The 18602-nt window shown below is 41.6% G+C and overlaps 1 protein-coding gene across 2 annotated transcripts in view; it reads left to right on the top strand.

Moving 5' to 3' along the window:
* The window catches only part of LOC125462770 (transcriptional enhancer factor TEF-5-like), a 151943-nt gene that overhangs the window by 94379 nt on the left and 38962 nt on the right, over positions 1-18602 (top strand). For both annotated transcript variants that reach the window (XM_059653472.1, XM_059653471.1), the window contains exon 5: positions 17223-17357. In XM_059653472.1, coding sequence (XP_059509455.1) covers positions 17223-17357 — 135 coding nt within the window. The remainder of the gene's footprint in view (positions 1-17222; positions 17358-18602) is intronic.

Genomic DNA, 18602 nt, shown 5'->3' with positions numbered 1-18602 from the left:
TACTGACAGCCAGCTAATTTGTAAGTAATATGTTGATAGAGGATTAAATACTGGGGAAGGGACTAGGGAGGAGGACAAAGATTAAATTTTGTCTAAATTAGTTTACACTAACAATTGCTGTAACGTTATTAACCACAAAAGTAACGTGTAGTACTTAGTACATACAAAATCCCTCTGTATTTGCTGTTAAATTCCAGTGCAGATTGCTATATAGATTCTTCCCACAAGTTTTTTAAAAGCGCTACAGTATGGTGCTAGCAGAGGAGTTATTTTTAAAACATTTCCAACACCGTAACAGCTCAATTCTTTGGGACAAATTATATATTACCTCATTATAATAACAAGTTGCAAAAGGAAGAGTGTTAACTGATGTCCCTGTCAAGAAAAGTGTGGAACCTATTTTTCCAAGAGCGGAAAGTGGAATGAATGAAATGTTGCTACACCGAGCAGAGGTAGCCAGATGAACAAGACAAATAAACAGTTGCCTAGATTTCATGCCTATGCTAGATATATATGCAGTCCTGCAACAATGCTGGCATGCATTTAAATGCAGCTATCAATTTATATAAATGTATCATCATAATTCTGAATGTTACAAAGCACGGCACAGCTAGCGGAGTAGAATCAGAGAGGTGTACAGCACAGAAACAGACCCTTTGGTCCAACTTGTCCATGCTGACCAGATATCCTAAATAAATCCAGTCCCATTTGCCAGCATTTTGGCCCATACCGTACTAAACCCTTCCTATTCGTATACCCATGCAGGTGCCTTTTAAATGTTGCGATTGGACCAGCCTCCTCCACTTCCTCTGGCAGCTCATTCCATACACACACCACCCTCTGTGTGGAAAAAGTTGTCCCTTAGATCCATTTCAAATCTTTCCCCTCTCACCTTAAACCTATGCCCTCTAGTTTTGGACACCCCCATGCTAGGGAGATGACAGTGTCTATTCACCTTATCCATGCCCCTCATAATTTTATAAACCTCTATAAGGTCACCTCTCAGCCTCCAAAGCTCTAGGGAAAATAGCCTCAGCTTATTCTCACTCTCCCTGTAGCTGAGAGCCTCCAATCCCGGCAAAATCCTTGTAAATCTTTTCTGAACCCTTTCAAGTTTCACAACATCTTTCCTGTAGCAGGGAGACCAGAACTGACCACAGTATTCCAAAAGTGGCCTAACCAATGTTCTGTACAGCCGCAGTATGACCTCCCAACTCCCACACTCAATGCCCTGACCAATAAAGGCAAGTGAAATAAACACCACCTTTACCATTCTGTCTACCTGTGAATCCACCTTCGAGGAACTATGAACCTGTACCCCAAGGTCTCTTTGTCTAGCAGCACCCCTCAGGACTTTACCATTAAGTGTAGAAGTCCTGCCCTGATTTGTCTTTCCAAAATGCAGCCCTTCATGTTTACTTAAATTAAACTTCATCTGCCACCCCTTGGCCCATCTGAGCAAGATCCCGTTATACTGTGAGATAACCTTCTTCATTGTCTAGTTCACCCCCAATGTTGGTGTCATCTGCAAACATACTAACCATGCCTCCTACTTTCACATCCAAATCATTTATAAAAATGACAAAAACCAGTGGTTTGCTCCAATCCCTGCAGCACACTGCTGGTCCCAGGTCTCCAGTCCGAAAAGCAACCTACCACCACCACCACCCTCTCTCCTACCTTCAAGCCAACTTTGTATCCGAACGGCAAGCTTGCTCTGTATTCCATGTGATCTAACCTTGTTAACCAGTCTACCATACTTTGGGCAGTCAATATTGCACTGGGATAATGTAATATAAGACCTGAATCAAAGCTGATTTGGCATTGCAGAATCCTCGTCTCTCCAAAAGGCTGTGCTACTTAACGAAGCTAAGAATAATTAACATGCAACTTCATTGCAAGATTTATGCTGAATTTTAAAAAGTCATCGTTCTTGTGATTTCCATGTGAAACCGTCAGTGGAATAATTGCTGGCTGTTTAATCTAGGGCAATATTTTCAGCACTTGTTTAGGATACAGACACAGATGTAATAGCCGCACTCTCCAAGTCCCTAATCCCAAATCCTACATTCCTGGGGAAGATCTATAGCTAAGTGTTAGGGCATTCGAATGCCTCCAAACCCTTCAGATATTGGAGTGAAGGAATCTTTGCTCAGGGGCTGAGAATTTGCAGAATGAGAAGAAAGGAAACTGATATAATAGGTAGGAAGAATGAATGAGTTTACAATTTTATATTGCCTTTCTGTACCTTAGGTCATCTTAAAATGCCTTGCAAGCAATGAAGTAGTTTTAAAAAGTGTAGAAAACAAGGTAGCTATATAAAACAAATCAAAATCCCCTAACAGCAAAGTAACAATGATCAAAATTTTATTTAATGTCAGTGGAAGAATAAACAGTGGCTCGATAACTTATCTGATCATCTTCAGAGAGTGGGAAAGGTCCTTTCACATAAACCTGATCTTTAGTGTCTGACTTTAAAGGCAGCAGCACCAGTGTGTGGCATCAAACTGGAGTTTTATGGAATGAGATTTGAACCTAGAACCTTGTGACTCAGAGGTACAACAGCTGCCCCAATAGACCTACAGCTGCTGATGTGAGGATGGAAATAATTTGTGCGATATTGGCTCGGGCACCCATTTTGTGCAGCACATACGGAACATCAGGTGCTTGATCTGCTAGTCCCAAGCTTTTCACCATCAGCCATGAGTAATTTCAGATCTACCCCAAATTTAAAAAGATAACCTAGAAACTTGCAAATCCATTGCCTATATGGAATATATGCAAGTAGGAAGGATCATTGACAGAAGGAATAAAGTTCCTAAATTAAGTTTTTTGGAGGTCTTAGATTAATTCGAGAGTTGCAGCTCGTACAATCGGTTATAGCACCAACGGCTCCCTCAATTTTTTTCCAAAATTCTCCATGACCAGCTTCTAATTGTACTGCAGCCCCTAAGTGTCCAGAGTAGAACATTGAACAGAATTAAAGTTGTTCAGTGAAATGAGAAACAAATCATCATGTGTTTTTAAGTGGGGATTAGTATTGAACTCCTTGCTCCCTAATGATGAATTAATGATTTGAGAAACAAACATTAACTTTATTTTATTTCAGCTACAAATTTATCAAAGCTGAAGAATTTTGATGGAAACGTACTTATCTGACACATCCCATTTACCATGGATAAGTGTTGTAGTATGCTGCTTTGAAAATTTGGCCAAGTGGACCATGAATAGGATTGGCCTGGCATTTAAATAGACCTGTACAATGGGCTGCAGTACTTAGTAGGAATGCTGCATTGATTATGGACAAAATTTTGCAAAAATGTGATCCAGGTTCTAAACAGGATGCCGAGAACAACATCAATCCCATATGCAAAAGAGAATATTGTGAAAATATGAGAGAAATGTGAGGTATGTCACAGAGAGAACAAAGTATAGTGGGGCTGGGAAGGGATTGATGAAGTTAAAATTCAATACTAAATGGAAGAGGTAGCCTATTGCTGCTTCAAAGTAAGAAAATAAAATTCTGCCTACTATCTTAAGAGTAGTGAAATAGTGAATTACAATTGGTCCAGCACTATAGACTAGATGAGAAACATTGAGATTCTAGAATATTTATGGGTGGGTCTTCTGTGGAACAGAAATCAGATCATGTACATGTGTATTAACTTCAAAGTCCCACATCAGCAGATCTAAAGTGTCTGTAGAGTTCTGTTTCATAACATGTCCCAAATTGTGTCCCACTAGTGGAGCTGCAGTTTTTCCACTTGGAGTGGGTCTGTGAAGACACTTACAAATATAGACTCTCTGAGGGGTAAGGAAAAAATCCTTCCCACATCTAAACTCCTTTGCCTGACAGATATATTTGCAGAGAAGTGTAGGCACAGAAATATGTACAAATCTGATAAGCTTAGCACATTTGAATGATTGTCCCCCGTCCCCAGTAATCTAATAAACAGTAAATTCATTTATGTGGCATTGTAGAACTATTCACAAACTCCCGGATTCATCTTGTCTTGAATTTATTTGTATAGCTTAGTTCACATTAACATGGAGCAGATTGATAATAAAATTTGCATTTCTACTTCTGTCCTACTGTCAAGCTCGTTTCTACAGTAATGGATTAAACTGAGACAGCTGGTTAGCGCCAAAGCATGTTAAAGTGTTTGCATACAACAATATCGTTATACTTTATAAACTCATCATAGTTCAGCTCAGAGACGTTTATCCTGTATGGATGTCAAAGACTCCGAAGCGTAGGTTAAAAACTGAGAGGTATTATCAAGATAATGAAGGGGCTACAGCTTGAAACAGAGCTTGTTCCTTGAACTTTACCACATAATTTGATTCTCTGGAAAAGCTTGAAGATGGAAAGGTTACCCTCAGTTTCAAACAAGCAATAAATCTTCCAAGATTCACTCAGCATTCAAGATACAATCTGTTGCATATGGCTGCTTAAAAGAAAAGGCTTAGAACTGCCCTATAAATGAGAAATAGATTCTAACATTTTGATTTGATTTTTCCTAACATTAAAAAATATTGTGTCCCTTTCAAACTTAGACATTTCCACAGAAACAGCAGAATGGGTTTAACTAAGAGGAAGAAGAGTAAGCAGTGGGTTTATTAACCTTGTACCATCTATAAAATCACTGCTTTCTTCATTTGAACTTTTCAAATTTTACAAGAGCAATGGCCAACACCAATGTTATTGGTTGCACTGAATAATCCAGGTTCAGCACCTACCTGCCATGTTTAGTTTCCAGTTCACCTGCACCTTAAAATTCGTAACCAACTGTTGAGCTACTGCAGTATCTACCCCTGCCCCCAATATTAAGGGTCTTTCCTGCAAACTTGGGGGTTGACATGAGCGATGCAGCTTTGACACAGGAGGCTCAAAACATATTGGACGAAGCGGGTGGGCAGGATTCTTCGGCTCTGACTTTAATCTTGCCTGACCAACAGGTTAAAGCAATAGCCAGCCACTCGTTGGGGCTTATTCTCATGTGCCAGCCTTTTAGCAATGCGGCTTCTGGATCCAGGAGCAATTTGACAGCAGTCTTGATGACACCATGACCTCTGATGAACTCTGGCAGGTGGTGGGCATGGCAGAGCCACACAACCGGGGCTGGTAGGCAACTAAAACATTTTAACATGGTTTCCAGTGCAGCTTCTGGGAGTTGCAAAACAACCTCAAGCTTTCCCCATCTAAGGATACACTTGGGCTGTTCTGCCATTCTGTTGGGACCCTGTCTGCACGCATCATTTTGCTCTCAGAACACCCCCCACCCCAACTTAGCTACTGCTAACTCCAGTGCCAGGGCCAACCTGAATCCCACTCCCATTTGTTCTGCTTTCCAGGTGTGGAGTCAGACATCCAACATATACATTATGACATTAAAGTCCCACCAAGTCTTGTGTGGTACTGTTATCACCCAATACTCAGCCACTCTGAATGTCTGTTTCTAAACTCTCCAAATCACCAAAACTTAACAAAGCACTTCCTAAACAGCAAGTGAATTCCCAGAGTTCAGGGTAACCAATGCCTTAAGGGTTTGAATATTCTTACCTTCGCCAGTTAATCCCACTCTTAGTGTCCATTTGAAAAAGGATGCTAACTGCATCAAAAGTGGCATTGCTGAAAAAGGCACACAAAGGGTTAATATGTCCAATTCAAAGCACTACGTTTGAGTTATTTTTACAAACCAAACACAGTTGCCTGTGATTTATTTGGCCTGTAACTTTATCTTGTATAAACAAAAACTACACTTGTTTCAATAAATACTCTGCTGTGTCAAAGGGGCAATATTTGCCTTACAAGGCACTATCTCACTTGGCAAATACCAGCTGTTATAGGAATACCACAGCTGTGTCTCTGAAGTAGTGGGATACTTCCAACAGCAGCAACTTTGACAGCTGGGGCCGCCTTTACTGAGAGGCCTCAATGCAGGCTGTGTCATTAGATTCCACAACTGGGCCTTTCCTGGAAATTTCTCAACAAATCCCATGACACACAGGTCTTTCACCTGCGTGAGCCTCCTCCCATTTTATCAGCACAGCTCTCTCTATTCCATCCTTCTGCATGTGAGCTAGTGAGGGTGCGGTAGTGTCACTGGTTCCATTAGCCCAGGCTAATGCTCTTGGCCCAAGTCTCACCACAGCGGCCAGTGGAATTTAAAATTCAAGCAGTAAAGTCGAGAATTGAAAGCAGCTGTGAATCAAGAGATGTGAAAAGCCATTTTGGTTCACAAATGTCCTTCAGGGAAGGAAATCTGCAGTCTTCACCTGGTCTGACCTAAATGTGACGGCAGACCCACAGAATGTGGTTGACGCTTAGCTACTCTCTGAAATGACCTGAGGAGGACATTCAGTGGATAACCCGGGGCTGAGCACCAGCCTTGCCCGTAATGCCTACTTGCCATGAATGAATAAAAATATAGTTACCTAGGTTCCCTTTACATGTACTTCTGCTACTCTTCTAGAGAAGAAGCCCCAAATTCAGTTATTATGACAAGTATCTCAGGAGAATACTGGATCACTTATACGAGTGATCAGGGCTTCACCATGAGAAACTAGCTACGCAGGACCATAAGCATCAAAGCAATCACAATTTCATTCACTGCAGGGTCACGGGGATATGGTGGAGGAGTTGGGACTGGGTGGGATGCTCTTTGGAATGGCTCTGAAGATTCGATGGGCTGAATGGCCTCTTTCCACAATGTGGGGATTCTATGAACAGATTGGTTGCAGTTTTCATGTGTTTTTTTCTCCCCCAATTTTCGAGGAGAAATGAGATATCGTTCTAAGGGCTAAAGGGACCAAAAGAGCATGGGAAGAATGCGAGAACAGAGAACTGCATCAAATGATGAGCCATGGTCATATTAAGTGGTGGAGCAGGCTCAGAGGGCTGAATGGCCTACTCGTGCTCCTATTTTCTCTGGTTCAATTGTGACTGTCAGAAAAGAATGAGGCGTCAATGGGGTTGAAAAGAACGTGGGTTGCACCCCAAGGCAGTGTTAGGATGTTGCATGTTAACTACAATCTAAAGAAAACAATTGAACACACACAAGTTTATTTCTCCACTTCACCTCCGCCCCCAAATCACATCTTTAACTTGTCTGATCTTTCCAGCCAAGCTGTGAACCCTGGCATGGGTGCCCTCTGGGGTGTGGCAGGGTAAGTGGGATTTATTTATAAACCCAGTGGCAATAGGGCCTGTCGCCAAGGAGCATGTCATTGTAAATGTGGAAAAAGCCAGCGGTGCTGCCCAAAGCTTTGTGTAGGCTTTCGTCAGCATTTCTTGGTAGAGAGGAGCTGCCATGTAGAGGTAGCAATGAAGTCAGTTTCAGAACACTGCACAGAAGAGTAAAATCATTGTTCATCCTTGTCTGTAGTGACCGTCGCCATTAATATTTGAAGATTTGAATAATAAATGCAAAGGAACTAATTTCCCCACTATGCAGGCAGTATAATCCTGCATGAAAAGCCACGAACTTCCTTTGCCATAGCCAACAGAGTAGCTACATTAGGAGCTTGACCTTTGCAGCAACTGTGTGACACCAAGCTGATGAGTTGAAACACTGCCCCATCCAGACAGTTGACCACATAATTTAGGCTGATCCTCCACTTTGTTACAAAAAGGATCCTTGCATCACTAGGGGTGCCATCCTTCAGATGAGATGTTGACGGTAAAGGCAAAACAATTAATCCTTGGTTTGCACAACATTTATTTCAAGATCGGTTCTACCGGTCATCAATTGTTCTTTGCTGGCTGTTAGTTATTCATTTGTTTGTGGGATCTTGCTGTGCATTAAAAAATGCTACTCTGTTCATCGACCTAAGTGACTGAATTAACAAAAAAAGAACGGTTGCTCCATTTCTTCTAAGATAGCTGCTGATATAAATGCAAGTTCCTCCATTGCTGAGCCAAGCAAATTGCCTTAGAAGTGAGCAAACTATGCAGCAGGTTTTACACTGCCTGGGGTTTGTGCTGTTTTACATCAGGTTTGGGGTCAGTCACCAACTTGTCCAAAATGGTCCAATTTGCTTCTCTGCATTAGTTGAGAAGCAGCATACTGTGAATGCTGGGCACCGGAAATTTACAAAGAAAATGTGCTGCAAATGCTCAGCACAATATCTGTGGAGAGAAAAACAGAGTTAATGTTTAAAGTTAAAGTCACGGAGAAAAGTTTGAGATGTCAGGGGCAGGAGGTAAGTGGGTCAAGGAATGAAAAGGAGCTCAACAGGAGCATTTGAGGGACAGAAATGTGAGTCCTCCCGAGCTAAAGAGAATGGTGATGGGCCAAGGAAAGAAACAAAGAATCTGCCTGGAGCAGGCGTGCTGTGAACTGCAAGGGAAATGAAACACACTGGTTGGGGGGTGGGGTGGAACAGATTATGGGGCGGCAGAAGCTGACATGCCGGCCTTCTGGACTCAACCTCGGGAAAGCTGGGGTGCTGCTGTTGAAGCTTACGTTGAGCAGTGCCACAGCCTATTGACAAAGTGGTCAGCATGAGAGGAGGGTGCAAAATTGCCTGTCAGGTGATCTGAATGGAGGTTCCACAGAGCGGTCACCCGATGTGTGTTTGGTATTTCCAGTGTGGAGGAGACCGCATTACATCCTTAGCCCAGATTGAAAGCAGTTCATGCATGTCACTGCTTCATCTTAGCCAGTGAGAGTAGAAATAGCAGAGCTGACACCTTCTGTGAATCTTCACATTTTTCTGCTCTTAAGCCAGCTGCTAGTATGAAGATGATTGCCTCGATTTTGTTTTCTTCTTTCATTGGGATGTGGACATCACTGGTAAAGCCGACACTTTATTTCCAAATTCAGGTCACCCAGACCTCAAACGTTAACTGTTATTTTTTTACCCTTCACAGATGCTGGCAGACCTGCTGAGCTTTTCCAGAAACTTCTGTTTTTGCTCATGATTTACCGTATCCGCAGTTCTTTCCATTTTTATTTTAATCCAATCCCTGATTTCCTTGGTTGTCTAGGCTATTACAGACACGTGTTAAGGGTTGAGCACATTGCTGTGAGGCTGGAATCACATATAGTGCAGACTGATGAAAGCAGGCTGATTTCCTATCAGTGAACCAGATGGGTTTTTACAGCAATGGTAGTTGTCACAGTCTCAATCACTGATTTATTAATTGAATTCAAATCCCACCACTGCCTTGGTCCTCATGAGTTATGGATAACTAGTCTAATGACATCACTGTTATGCCTCAACCCAGGCCAAAACACTATTCTTACTATGTATTGGCACAGACTGCTTCGATATCTGAGAGTTATGAATATAAAATGTTCAGAACCACTCAGTGAACATGCCCACTTCAGATCTCCTGATGGAAGAAAGTTTGAGATGAAGCATCTAAAAGATGGTTGGGCCTAGGACACAATCCTCAGGAACTCCTGCAGAGATGTCCTGGAGCTAAGATGACTGACTTCCACCAACCATGACCATCTTCCTGTGGGTCAGGTTTTACTCCAACCGACGGAGAGTTTGTACCCCGATTCCCAATGACTTCAGTTTTGCTGGGGTTCTATGGGTGCCACATTTGCTTGACTGTGTCCTCAATGCTTGGGGTGGTCAGTCTCACTCTCATCTCACCTCACCTCTGGAATTCAGCTCTTCTTTCCATGTTTGAATTAAGGCCATAATGAAGCCAGGAGCTGAGTGGCCCTGGCGGAACCCAAACTGGGCGTCACTGAGCAGGTTATTGCTGAGCAGGTGCTGCTTGATAGTGCTGTTACTGACACCTTCCATCACTTTACTGATGATTGAGAGGAAACTGAGGGGCAGGTTATTGGCCAGGTTGGATTTGTCCTGCTTTTTGTGTATGGGAAATACCTGGGCAATTTTCCATTTTGTAGCTATACTGCAACAGCTTGGTTAGGGGTGTGACAAGTTCTAGAGCAAGTCTTCAGTATTATTGCCAGAAAACTGTCAGGGACAGTAGCCTTTGCAGTATCCAATGCCTTCAACCTTTTCTTAACTTCACAAGAATGAATCAAATTGGCTGATGATTGGTATCTGTGATGCTGGAGACCACTGGAAGTTGCTGAGATGGATCATCCACTGGGAACTTCTGGCTGAAGATGGTTGCAAATGCTTCAGCCTGGTCTTTTATTCAGACTGGGTGGCCTTGTCATTGAGGATATTTTGGGACCTTCTTCCCCCAGTTAGTTGTTTAATGCCCAGCACAATTCACAATGGAGTGAAGGACTGCAAAGATTTGATCTGATCCATTAGTTGTGGAATGGCACATCTCTGTCTATCACATTCTAGTGATATGCATGCATGTAACCTTCACCAGGTGGGCATGCCATTGTTAGAAATTTCTGGTGTTGCTTCTGTCCAGACATCTCACACTTCTCATTAAACCAAATTGGTCCTTGGATTGATGGTAATGGCAGAGTAGGAGGGAAGATTTGTCAGTCCATAAGGTTAGTGATGGGGAATAGATATGTGTTGCTGCAGCTGATGGCCCCCAGAACTTCATGAACGCCACATTTGAGCAATTACATCTGTTCTGCATCTATTCCATTTAGCAGGGCAGTCACCACCAGTGCTGCATATCTAAGTCTCAAAGACAGTGCTACAGTCTCTTGTTGAATGGTATGTTGGTTCAGTTGGTCGCAATGCTGCCTTGTGGCGCCAGGGAACCTGGTTCAGTTCCCACCTCAAGCGACCATCTGCATGGAGTTTGCACATTCTCCTTGTGTCTGTGTGGGTTTCCTCCAGGTATTCTGCTTCCCTCCCATAGTCCAAAGATGAGTAGGGTAGTTGGATTGGCCGTGCTAAATTACCCGTAGTGTTAAGGGATATGTAGGTTAGGTGCACTAGCTATGGGAAATGCAAGGATAAGGTAGGGGGAACGGGTCTGGATGGGATGGTCTTCAGAAGATCTGTGAGGACTTGTTGGGCCAATTGGCCTGTTTCCACACTGTAGGGATTCTATAATTCTTAAGTGGCCGAACTGAGGTTCTGAAAGAATTGCAGAGTGTACTTTTCATCCAAAAGACTGGTACCCAGAAAGCACATAGACTGACTGTGACTACCTCTGCTTTAAGCTTGATGAGCTTACCGTGCAGTGTACATAATGGTCTGCTTGGAGAAACTGGGATGAGTTCGGAAGAGCTGTGCTTTGGAGTTAGTCAGTCCCCACTTTGGTCTAGCCAGCTCCCGGCTTTTTAATTTTTCACTCAACTCTGGCTAGTTTTCAAAAAAAAAGTATTTGAACTGAATTAATGGAACTCTGAAAGATAATATATAATGCATGTGTCAATCGAAAGTTCTCTCACCATTGATTGCATTTTGTTTTGCCTGTTGATTGAAACCTGCTTAGAAATTTTCACCTTCAAACACACAGCTATTCCTTAACAAGTTTCCCTCAACAACTAAAGCCACTTAGTCCTTGAAGATTTTGATTAGTAAACGGGTCAGAGGTTATGGGGAGAATGCAGGAGAGTGGGGCTGAGAAACACATCAGCCAATGATTGAATGGCGAAGCAGACTCAATGGGTGGAATGGCCTTATTTTGTTCCTATAACTTACGGGGTGTGTCATGGACCACATCAATCAGCAGGTCACTTTATCTTTCTAATGGCCTTTCACTAGTAATCACTAAGAACTCATTCAAAAACAGCATCATACAATATTATTCAGAAGAAGGAAAAATGTATTAATTGTACATGTTGAAGGAGATTTGATAGCAAAGTCATTTGTACTCTAAATCTGCTACAAGCTAACAAAATCTACTTCATTCCATCTTTTAAAACAGCACAGAGATAAGAACATTGAGGATTTAAAAAAGAAAATTAGCCACTAAATCTTTAAACGTTAAAATGAAAAACTGTGATTGGATTATTCGCTCTCCCGTTGTACCACAATAACTTGTCCTTTATGGAGCGTAGCATCATTTATTACCAGGAATGCCCATGATTTTTGACAACCCATTGTCTAAACATGGTAATATTTGGGAGTAATGATTAACGAATAGGAGCAGGCAATGAATGATATAAAAGGCAAACTTTACATTAAGTATACTTCTGTTAGATCCAAGCAAACATGAATTAGTACCATCAATTAAAGCACAAAACTGATTCAAACAAGTGTAATCAGAACATAAGCACCCTTTACTCTTAAACAAGGGCTATGACCAAATGTCTTGGCCGTATTTTCAGGTCTCTGCTCCATCAAGGTACACACTCACTTTGAGTCAATTTCCATAGCTAAGGTCCTTTGAACAACTGACTTGTTGGGGCAGAGTTGTTGAAACAAGGTGACCTGGGCAGGTTTCACTGTTGTGATTAACTGAATGAAAACTGTGTTCAATCCCATTAATGATGTGCTTTTCTTGAATCCAGGCAATGAATGTGGTAAGTATCTAATGAATTATATTGTCCATTTCTGTGTGCATGCTTGTGCATGGTTCTTGTTAACCCTCTCCTGCCCAGGCTGCTTCTAAGATTGCTTTAAGACCAAACCATTTGCAAAGTATCATGGACAACTTCACTGACCTACGTAACTGACTCCTAACTCCAGCCTGGGAGTTACTTTCTCAAATGCGTCCCCATTTAATAGATATACAGCAAGTTGTTTCTATTCCCAGTGTTTTATTTTAATTCAATTGGAACAATTACTTTGCAGTTGCAAAGGACTACCAAATAGTCCATTTCATTAAAGGTGGCTGGAAAACTCAGAAGTTCCATTCCAATCACCCCGATAGGATTGAAAAAGCAATTAATTCTAGGTTTGCCTTTTACAGAATAAAGTACTACCGAGCAGTGAACAAGTCCCAAGAAAATCATCAACTTAACCTGGGCTGGAAGAGATAATTTATTTGATCTTGGCTGTTTATCCTATGCCTGTAAATAGACAAAAAACAAATGGAAGTCCTTGAGTAGAATTAGTCTCAAAGCAAATGAGTGAGCAACAGAAATATCACTGGCTTGACTGGTGAATGATATGTCGTAGGATGTTAAACTGATATCAGTATTGGGTGATCATAACCAGTTCTCCAGAGGTGCACCTTCAGTATGTGGGAAGGATGGAACAGGATGAAAGCAATGGGAAACACAACATTACAGGTGTAGAGAGGATAAAGGTAGAACAGTTTACTTAAAGCCATGATAGTAGAACAAAAAGACACACACAACAGGCATGAAAGGACAAAAGCAGTTCTTTTAGCAGAGTTAAAAGTATTATAGACATCAAAGTCAAGTAGTGTAGAGAAACCTTTGGAACTGTTTGAATAAATATAGTCTTAGGAGAAATTAATCTAAATTTAGTGGTTGAAAGGATATGCTGGAATTGATGACAAACTTTGGAAGGGAGGTACAATCTGCATTAAGTTATAAATGCAGAATATCATTTCAGAGTTGTGGTTCATGGACAATAGGCTTACAATTTAGATCCAAAAGCCTGCTGGCTCCTGCAATATTTGGTTTGGAAATAAGTAAAGATTTTGGTGAGAGGCTCATTTTTAAAAGGGACCTTGCCCACACCACTCTCAGCCCCAATTATAACAAGTTTAGTGAGAGAAAACAAGAAATGCTTACCCAATTTCAAAGTGAAGTCAGTGTATTTCTCCACTCATCACCACTTTTCACAACCAGGCTTCTCTTTCACAATACCATCCTCATGGCAATCATTTCATTACCCTCTTATCTTGATCTTCACTTTCCTAGTTATAGATAACTATCCTCACCAGTATCTTTATTGATCCTGTTGGAATTACAAGGTGTAGATTCAACAAGGTTTTAAATGTATAAACATCCTGCTAATCTAGCGACAGCCCCCAAAGATTCTGGTTATTAATGCAAAGGATCATTTGATGAGGATCCAATCCTTATAGAGATTGCTGAATAATAAGACATTCTTCTCCACTTAGGAAGGCTCGTTGATAATCAGCGAGTGAAGTTTCTCTTTAAGAGAATCCAAATCTGAGGCTTATATTTTCTCTTTAAAGCAGAGTATTGTTCCATTGGACTGAACTGTCAATTCATGGCTACTCACTAGAGTATGAGCATAGCATAACCCTGTTTCTAACCAATAACAGGTATCATAATCCTTACACTAATAAAATTAGCAAATAACATAATGCCATTATTTCAGATTTCCCTTTTAATGCAAACCTAACTGAACTGCTTCCCAATTGGCTCCTGAAGGTAGTCCTAATGAAGAGAGTGGAATTATTCCTAAAATGACCCTAAGCTCGCAGTGCTGTTCAACTACATGAGGGCGGTTGGCGGTATCACATTGGTACAGAAGGAAATATTCTGCTGTTGCCACTAGGGGGCCTAAGTATTTAGTATTCCCTTTAGTTATATGTTAATTCAGCACAACGTAGAAATTGAACTTAAAACCATCCTGTTTGATTTATCGAACAAGTTCTTTATTGTACAAATCCCCCCATCTTTGACAATTTTGCTACGGTTTGAATGTATATTTCCCAACAGTGCTAATAGCAATTTGGATTTTCCTGTATCCTACACTCAGTTTTCTCACTGTAAAGCCCTTGACAGTGTGGTGCAGTCCAGAGGTGACTGGTTTAAGTAATAATTGAAACTGAGGTCTGGAAAGCAAGAACTGAACCTAGGGATCTCTAAGGGAGAGGATTGCTGTAACACAGTGATAGTATCCAATCTCTGCTTTGGGGATCTGTGTTCAAGTCCCATTTGTTCTAGAAGTGCATAATAGCATCTCTAGTTAGAAAATATCTGGAATATTCAGGAGAAGAGAGATGACTGTCGATGCTTGTGTGCTGTAAGAGTGATTACAATATTCCAAAGTTATGTAAATTTGAAGCATTCTTGGGAGTAAGTTAGTATTTTACTGAAATGAATTTTACTTTACTAAGACAGCAGAAGGTGAACCATGATTCAACATTTTTTTCATAATTCTGGTAGTCTGCAGTCTTTTTTTTAATTAGTGTGTGGCAGGATTGGCTCCAGACTGCGACTGTGCTTCAGAAGGTAAAGTTCTCCCTCCCAACTCGTTTTATCAGCCCCAAGTACAGGAGGAAGGCCGAGAGCAGGAATCGGAAGCAATCAGGAGTTTCAGGCAATGTGTGGGCAAGGAGACGAGAAAAAGGAACTGAGTTAATCTTTCAGTTTCATGACCTTTTTATTAGACCTGGAAGGATTTAGAAATTTCACAGTTTGTAAACAACTAATGATGTAGGTGGAAATATACTGGTGCGTGATGTTTGGCACCTTCCTGTACCTGTAATCATCATTGTTATACGCAAAGGCTATGATCACAGTTCCTGTATAGTATTGTATTACAATGGAAATAACCTTGCACCTTCTCTGCTTTTCAAACTGCTAAAGTGAAAATAGTTTTTATGTGATAACTTGCCCTGTGCCACAGCCTCACTCCCTTTTTTTTGCACCGATTTCAACATTATTTTTTCTTGCTTTACTCCTTGAGGTGAAGGTATTCACTTGAGGGAAAGGGAACGCTTTGCCATATTCAAAGCTCAGGTGTCAGCACTGTCCAGTTGTGCAAAAGATATTTCAGCAAAGCCTGACTTCCAGCTGCTTCAATACTGTGTTTATAAACCTGGAAGGCGACCCTCTTGAATGCACCAGTGTGACACTTACTTTGCTCTGCCAACTACCCTTTGTCATCTTTCGAAAAGAGATGGGCAGCAATCTGCTCAGTTGTGACTGAATTAAGAACTTTTCAAACTCATTTCATGAAAAGCACTTTGCAAAGTGAGTGACCATTCCTATTCTGTCATGTTGAGGTGGATTGGTCCAACTCATGGGGGCCCAAACATTTCCCCAGTAACGCTCCTCCAATCATTTCCAAGTGGGCCTTGGCACACATCAGGAGCCTTCGGATAAATACTCAATAGTAAATCCTTCACTGTTGCCTCTACTGTCTCAGCACTTGCCAGTAATTTGGGGTGAAGGCAATAATATTTGTGAGATTAGCAGATAGGAGATTAACCATGGAATACAGTTTGTATCCTAGAACCTAAGTAGTTTGCGAAATGTAGCTAGTGCCATTTACAAGCTATAAACAATACCATTTAGTCATTCTGATAATACAACATGGTGAGCAATAATTGGACTTATCATAATTTACTTCAGGCTTTCCTGGTGGGATCTGTTCTCAGCTCTGGTGTCTCCATGAAATAGCCTACTTCATCCTCATCAAATGTTTTTGCACATGGTCCTGCTATCTAAATATGATCAAAGCCTACAACAAGGCTTTATCTCCCATGTCTTGAGGGCTTCCAAACTCGTGCAATAACTAACATGCCTCTTCACTGCTCACTGTACTGTCACTATCTGCCTCACTGCTGTGTGTTCCGTGATGTGACTCCAATCGGTGTTTTTGATCTGTGCGGGAACCGAAACCCTCTTGTCACTTGAGAATCCTGATTGGCCTAAGCTAGGGTTCCTGCAAGTGGTGGAACATGTCCTCGGGGAAAGTGAAGGAAGGAAATGAACCCTGACCAATCGTTGCTGCTGTCATGTTCAGGACTGTTTCAAAACCAGTTTTGAGCGTTGAGTGGTCACAGCATGGACATTCCATTTTGAAGTGAGTTGCTAAAGGGGCTCTGAAGTCTGCAATGGAAGCAAATGACTGTGAATCATTAAAGGTCCCAAAAGCCATCAAGTCTTTTTTTTAAAAAGAGACAGTTTAAAGCTTGCAGTCAACATAAGAATGATATTTTGCTGATTTTATTAACTTTCTATAGTCTCCTGCACCGTACCTTCCTGTTATCTGTAATGGAGCTGGCTGAAGATTAGCTGTTTACAGTTCCACTCATTCACTGTTGGAATTCACTAGTCACTAGAAAAACCCTGAGAGGATGGTTTCTCCTCCCTCGCTGAACAGAAGTCGTTAATCCGCTATACTGAGAGAAAGCATATTGGGGTCTTTCTCGCTGTCCTGCCCCGAATGTCAATCAGCCAAAAAGTGAGCCTTATTTTTCAAATGGGACAAACCATTCCCTGACTGCTGGAAAAGGATTGATTTTCTTGGGTCCAGGGTGATGTGCCATGATACCGTTAGGTGGGTGAAATGTGCACGGCCAACTAACTGAGCTTCATGCAAGATAACTTGGCTGCTTTAACCACTCATTCCCACTGTCTGTTCTCTGACACCTTTGCTTCTCTTCAGATTCACTGCCCATGCTCTTCTTTGTATCCATTTTGTCCTTCCGCCTGGCTTTGCTCATCCAGCTTTCTTTATTTCCAAAGGATCAAGCCTCAAAAGACAAAGCCCTGCAGAATATGGCCGCCATGTCTTCAGCACAGATCGTTTCAGCGACTGCAATGCAGAACAAATTGGGGATAACGCCCATCCCCCAAGCTCCCTACCCAGCAGCAGCCAGGGTAAGTCTCCTTGACTCACTTAATGCTCTGTGTTAACGTGCTGAGCCAGAAATGCAAACCATCCCCTGCTGACTATCCTGGGACCTTAGGTGACAGGTATAGCTTCTTGTATTAATGTTCATTTTTGAGATGAGGGCATTGCTGATAAAGCTGACATTTATTGCCCAGAGGGCAGTTAAGAATCAACCACATTGCTGTCAGCCTGGAGTCACATGTAGGCCAGACCAGGTGAGGACGACAGATTTCCTTCCTAAAGGACATTAGTGAACAAGATGGGTTTTTCTGACAATTGGCAATGGCTTCATGGCCATTGTTAAAGTCTTAATTCCAGGTGTTTTTATTAAATACATTATAGGTCTCCTTTAATGAAATAGTTGTGTTCTTGCATGACCGTGCTATAGAAAATTGCACTATAGGGGAATCGCTATACCTGTATGGCAGAAAATTTGTGTTATCCAAACAGCATCCACCCATTCATCAATCGCATTACAGCCAATTTGCGTTAACAAAAGACACAGTATAGCAGAACTACCTGCAGTGGATTCTGAACCCCAGCTCCCAGAACATTGCCCAGCTCTCTGGATTGGTAGTCCAGTCATAATACAACAACGCTGTTCCCTCCCCTGAGTGGGTAGTACTCTCACAGTGAGTAACACTGTCACATCTTGAATCAGAAGGGTTTCGTTTCATTTGCTGATTAAAAGATTTAAGTGCTGAATCTAGGCTGACTGTATGGTGGTACTGAATGAGTGCTGTGCTGTCAGTTTGGAGAAAGCCAGTTGTGTGTACTGTTCTGGCGAGCACACTTTAGTTATCATCACCACCTCCTCTGCTGTGACTGGCTTCCCCTTTAGTGTTGGCAGTCATTAACTGAATTACTTGGAGCACAATGGCTGAAAAGTGAAGCTGTGATTGATGGAATTTTCAGAGCTGTAAAAGAGGCAACAACTTTAAAATACCAAGACAGTTTTAAAATGTCAGTTAGCAACTTTGAAATGCGAGGTCAGTCAGAGTGGCTGTGAATTTTCCACTTCCTGCAACTGAAAGGACATATGAGAGAGCATTTTCATAAGAAAACAAGTCAGCTACAGAATTGAATAAAAAGACTGAACAAGTAAGTGTGGAAACCCTGTTTTTCCCTATTCCTGATTGGTAGGAAAAATGCTAGAGTCCATTATAAATGATTTAATAGCAGAGCAGTTGGAAACAGTTGATAGGACTGGACAGAGTCAACGTGGATTTACA

This window comes from Stegostoma tigrinum, chromosome 21, assembly GCF_030684315.1.
Source record: "Stegostoma tigrinum isolate sSteTig4 chromosome 21, sSteTig4.hap1, whole genome shotgun sequence".
Lineage (NCBI taxonomy): Eukaryota > Metazoa > Chordata > Chondrichthyes > Orectolobiformes > Stegostomatidae > Stegostoma > Stegostoma tigrinum.
Note: the sequence above shows the minus strand (reverse complement) of the source record. Positions and strands in the feature narration are given on the sequence as shown.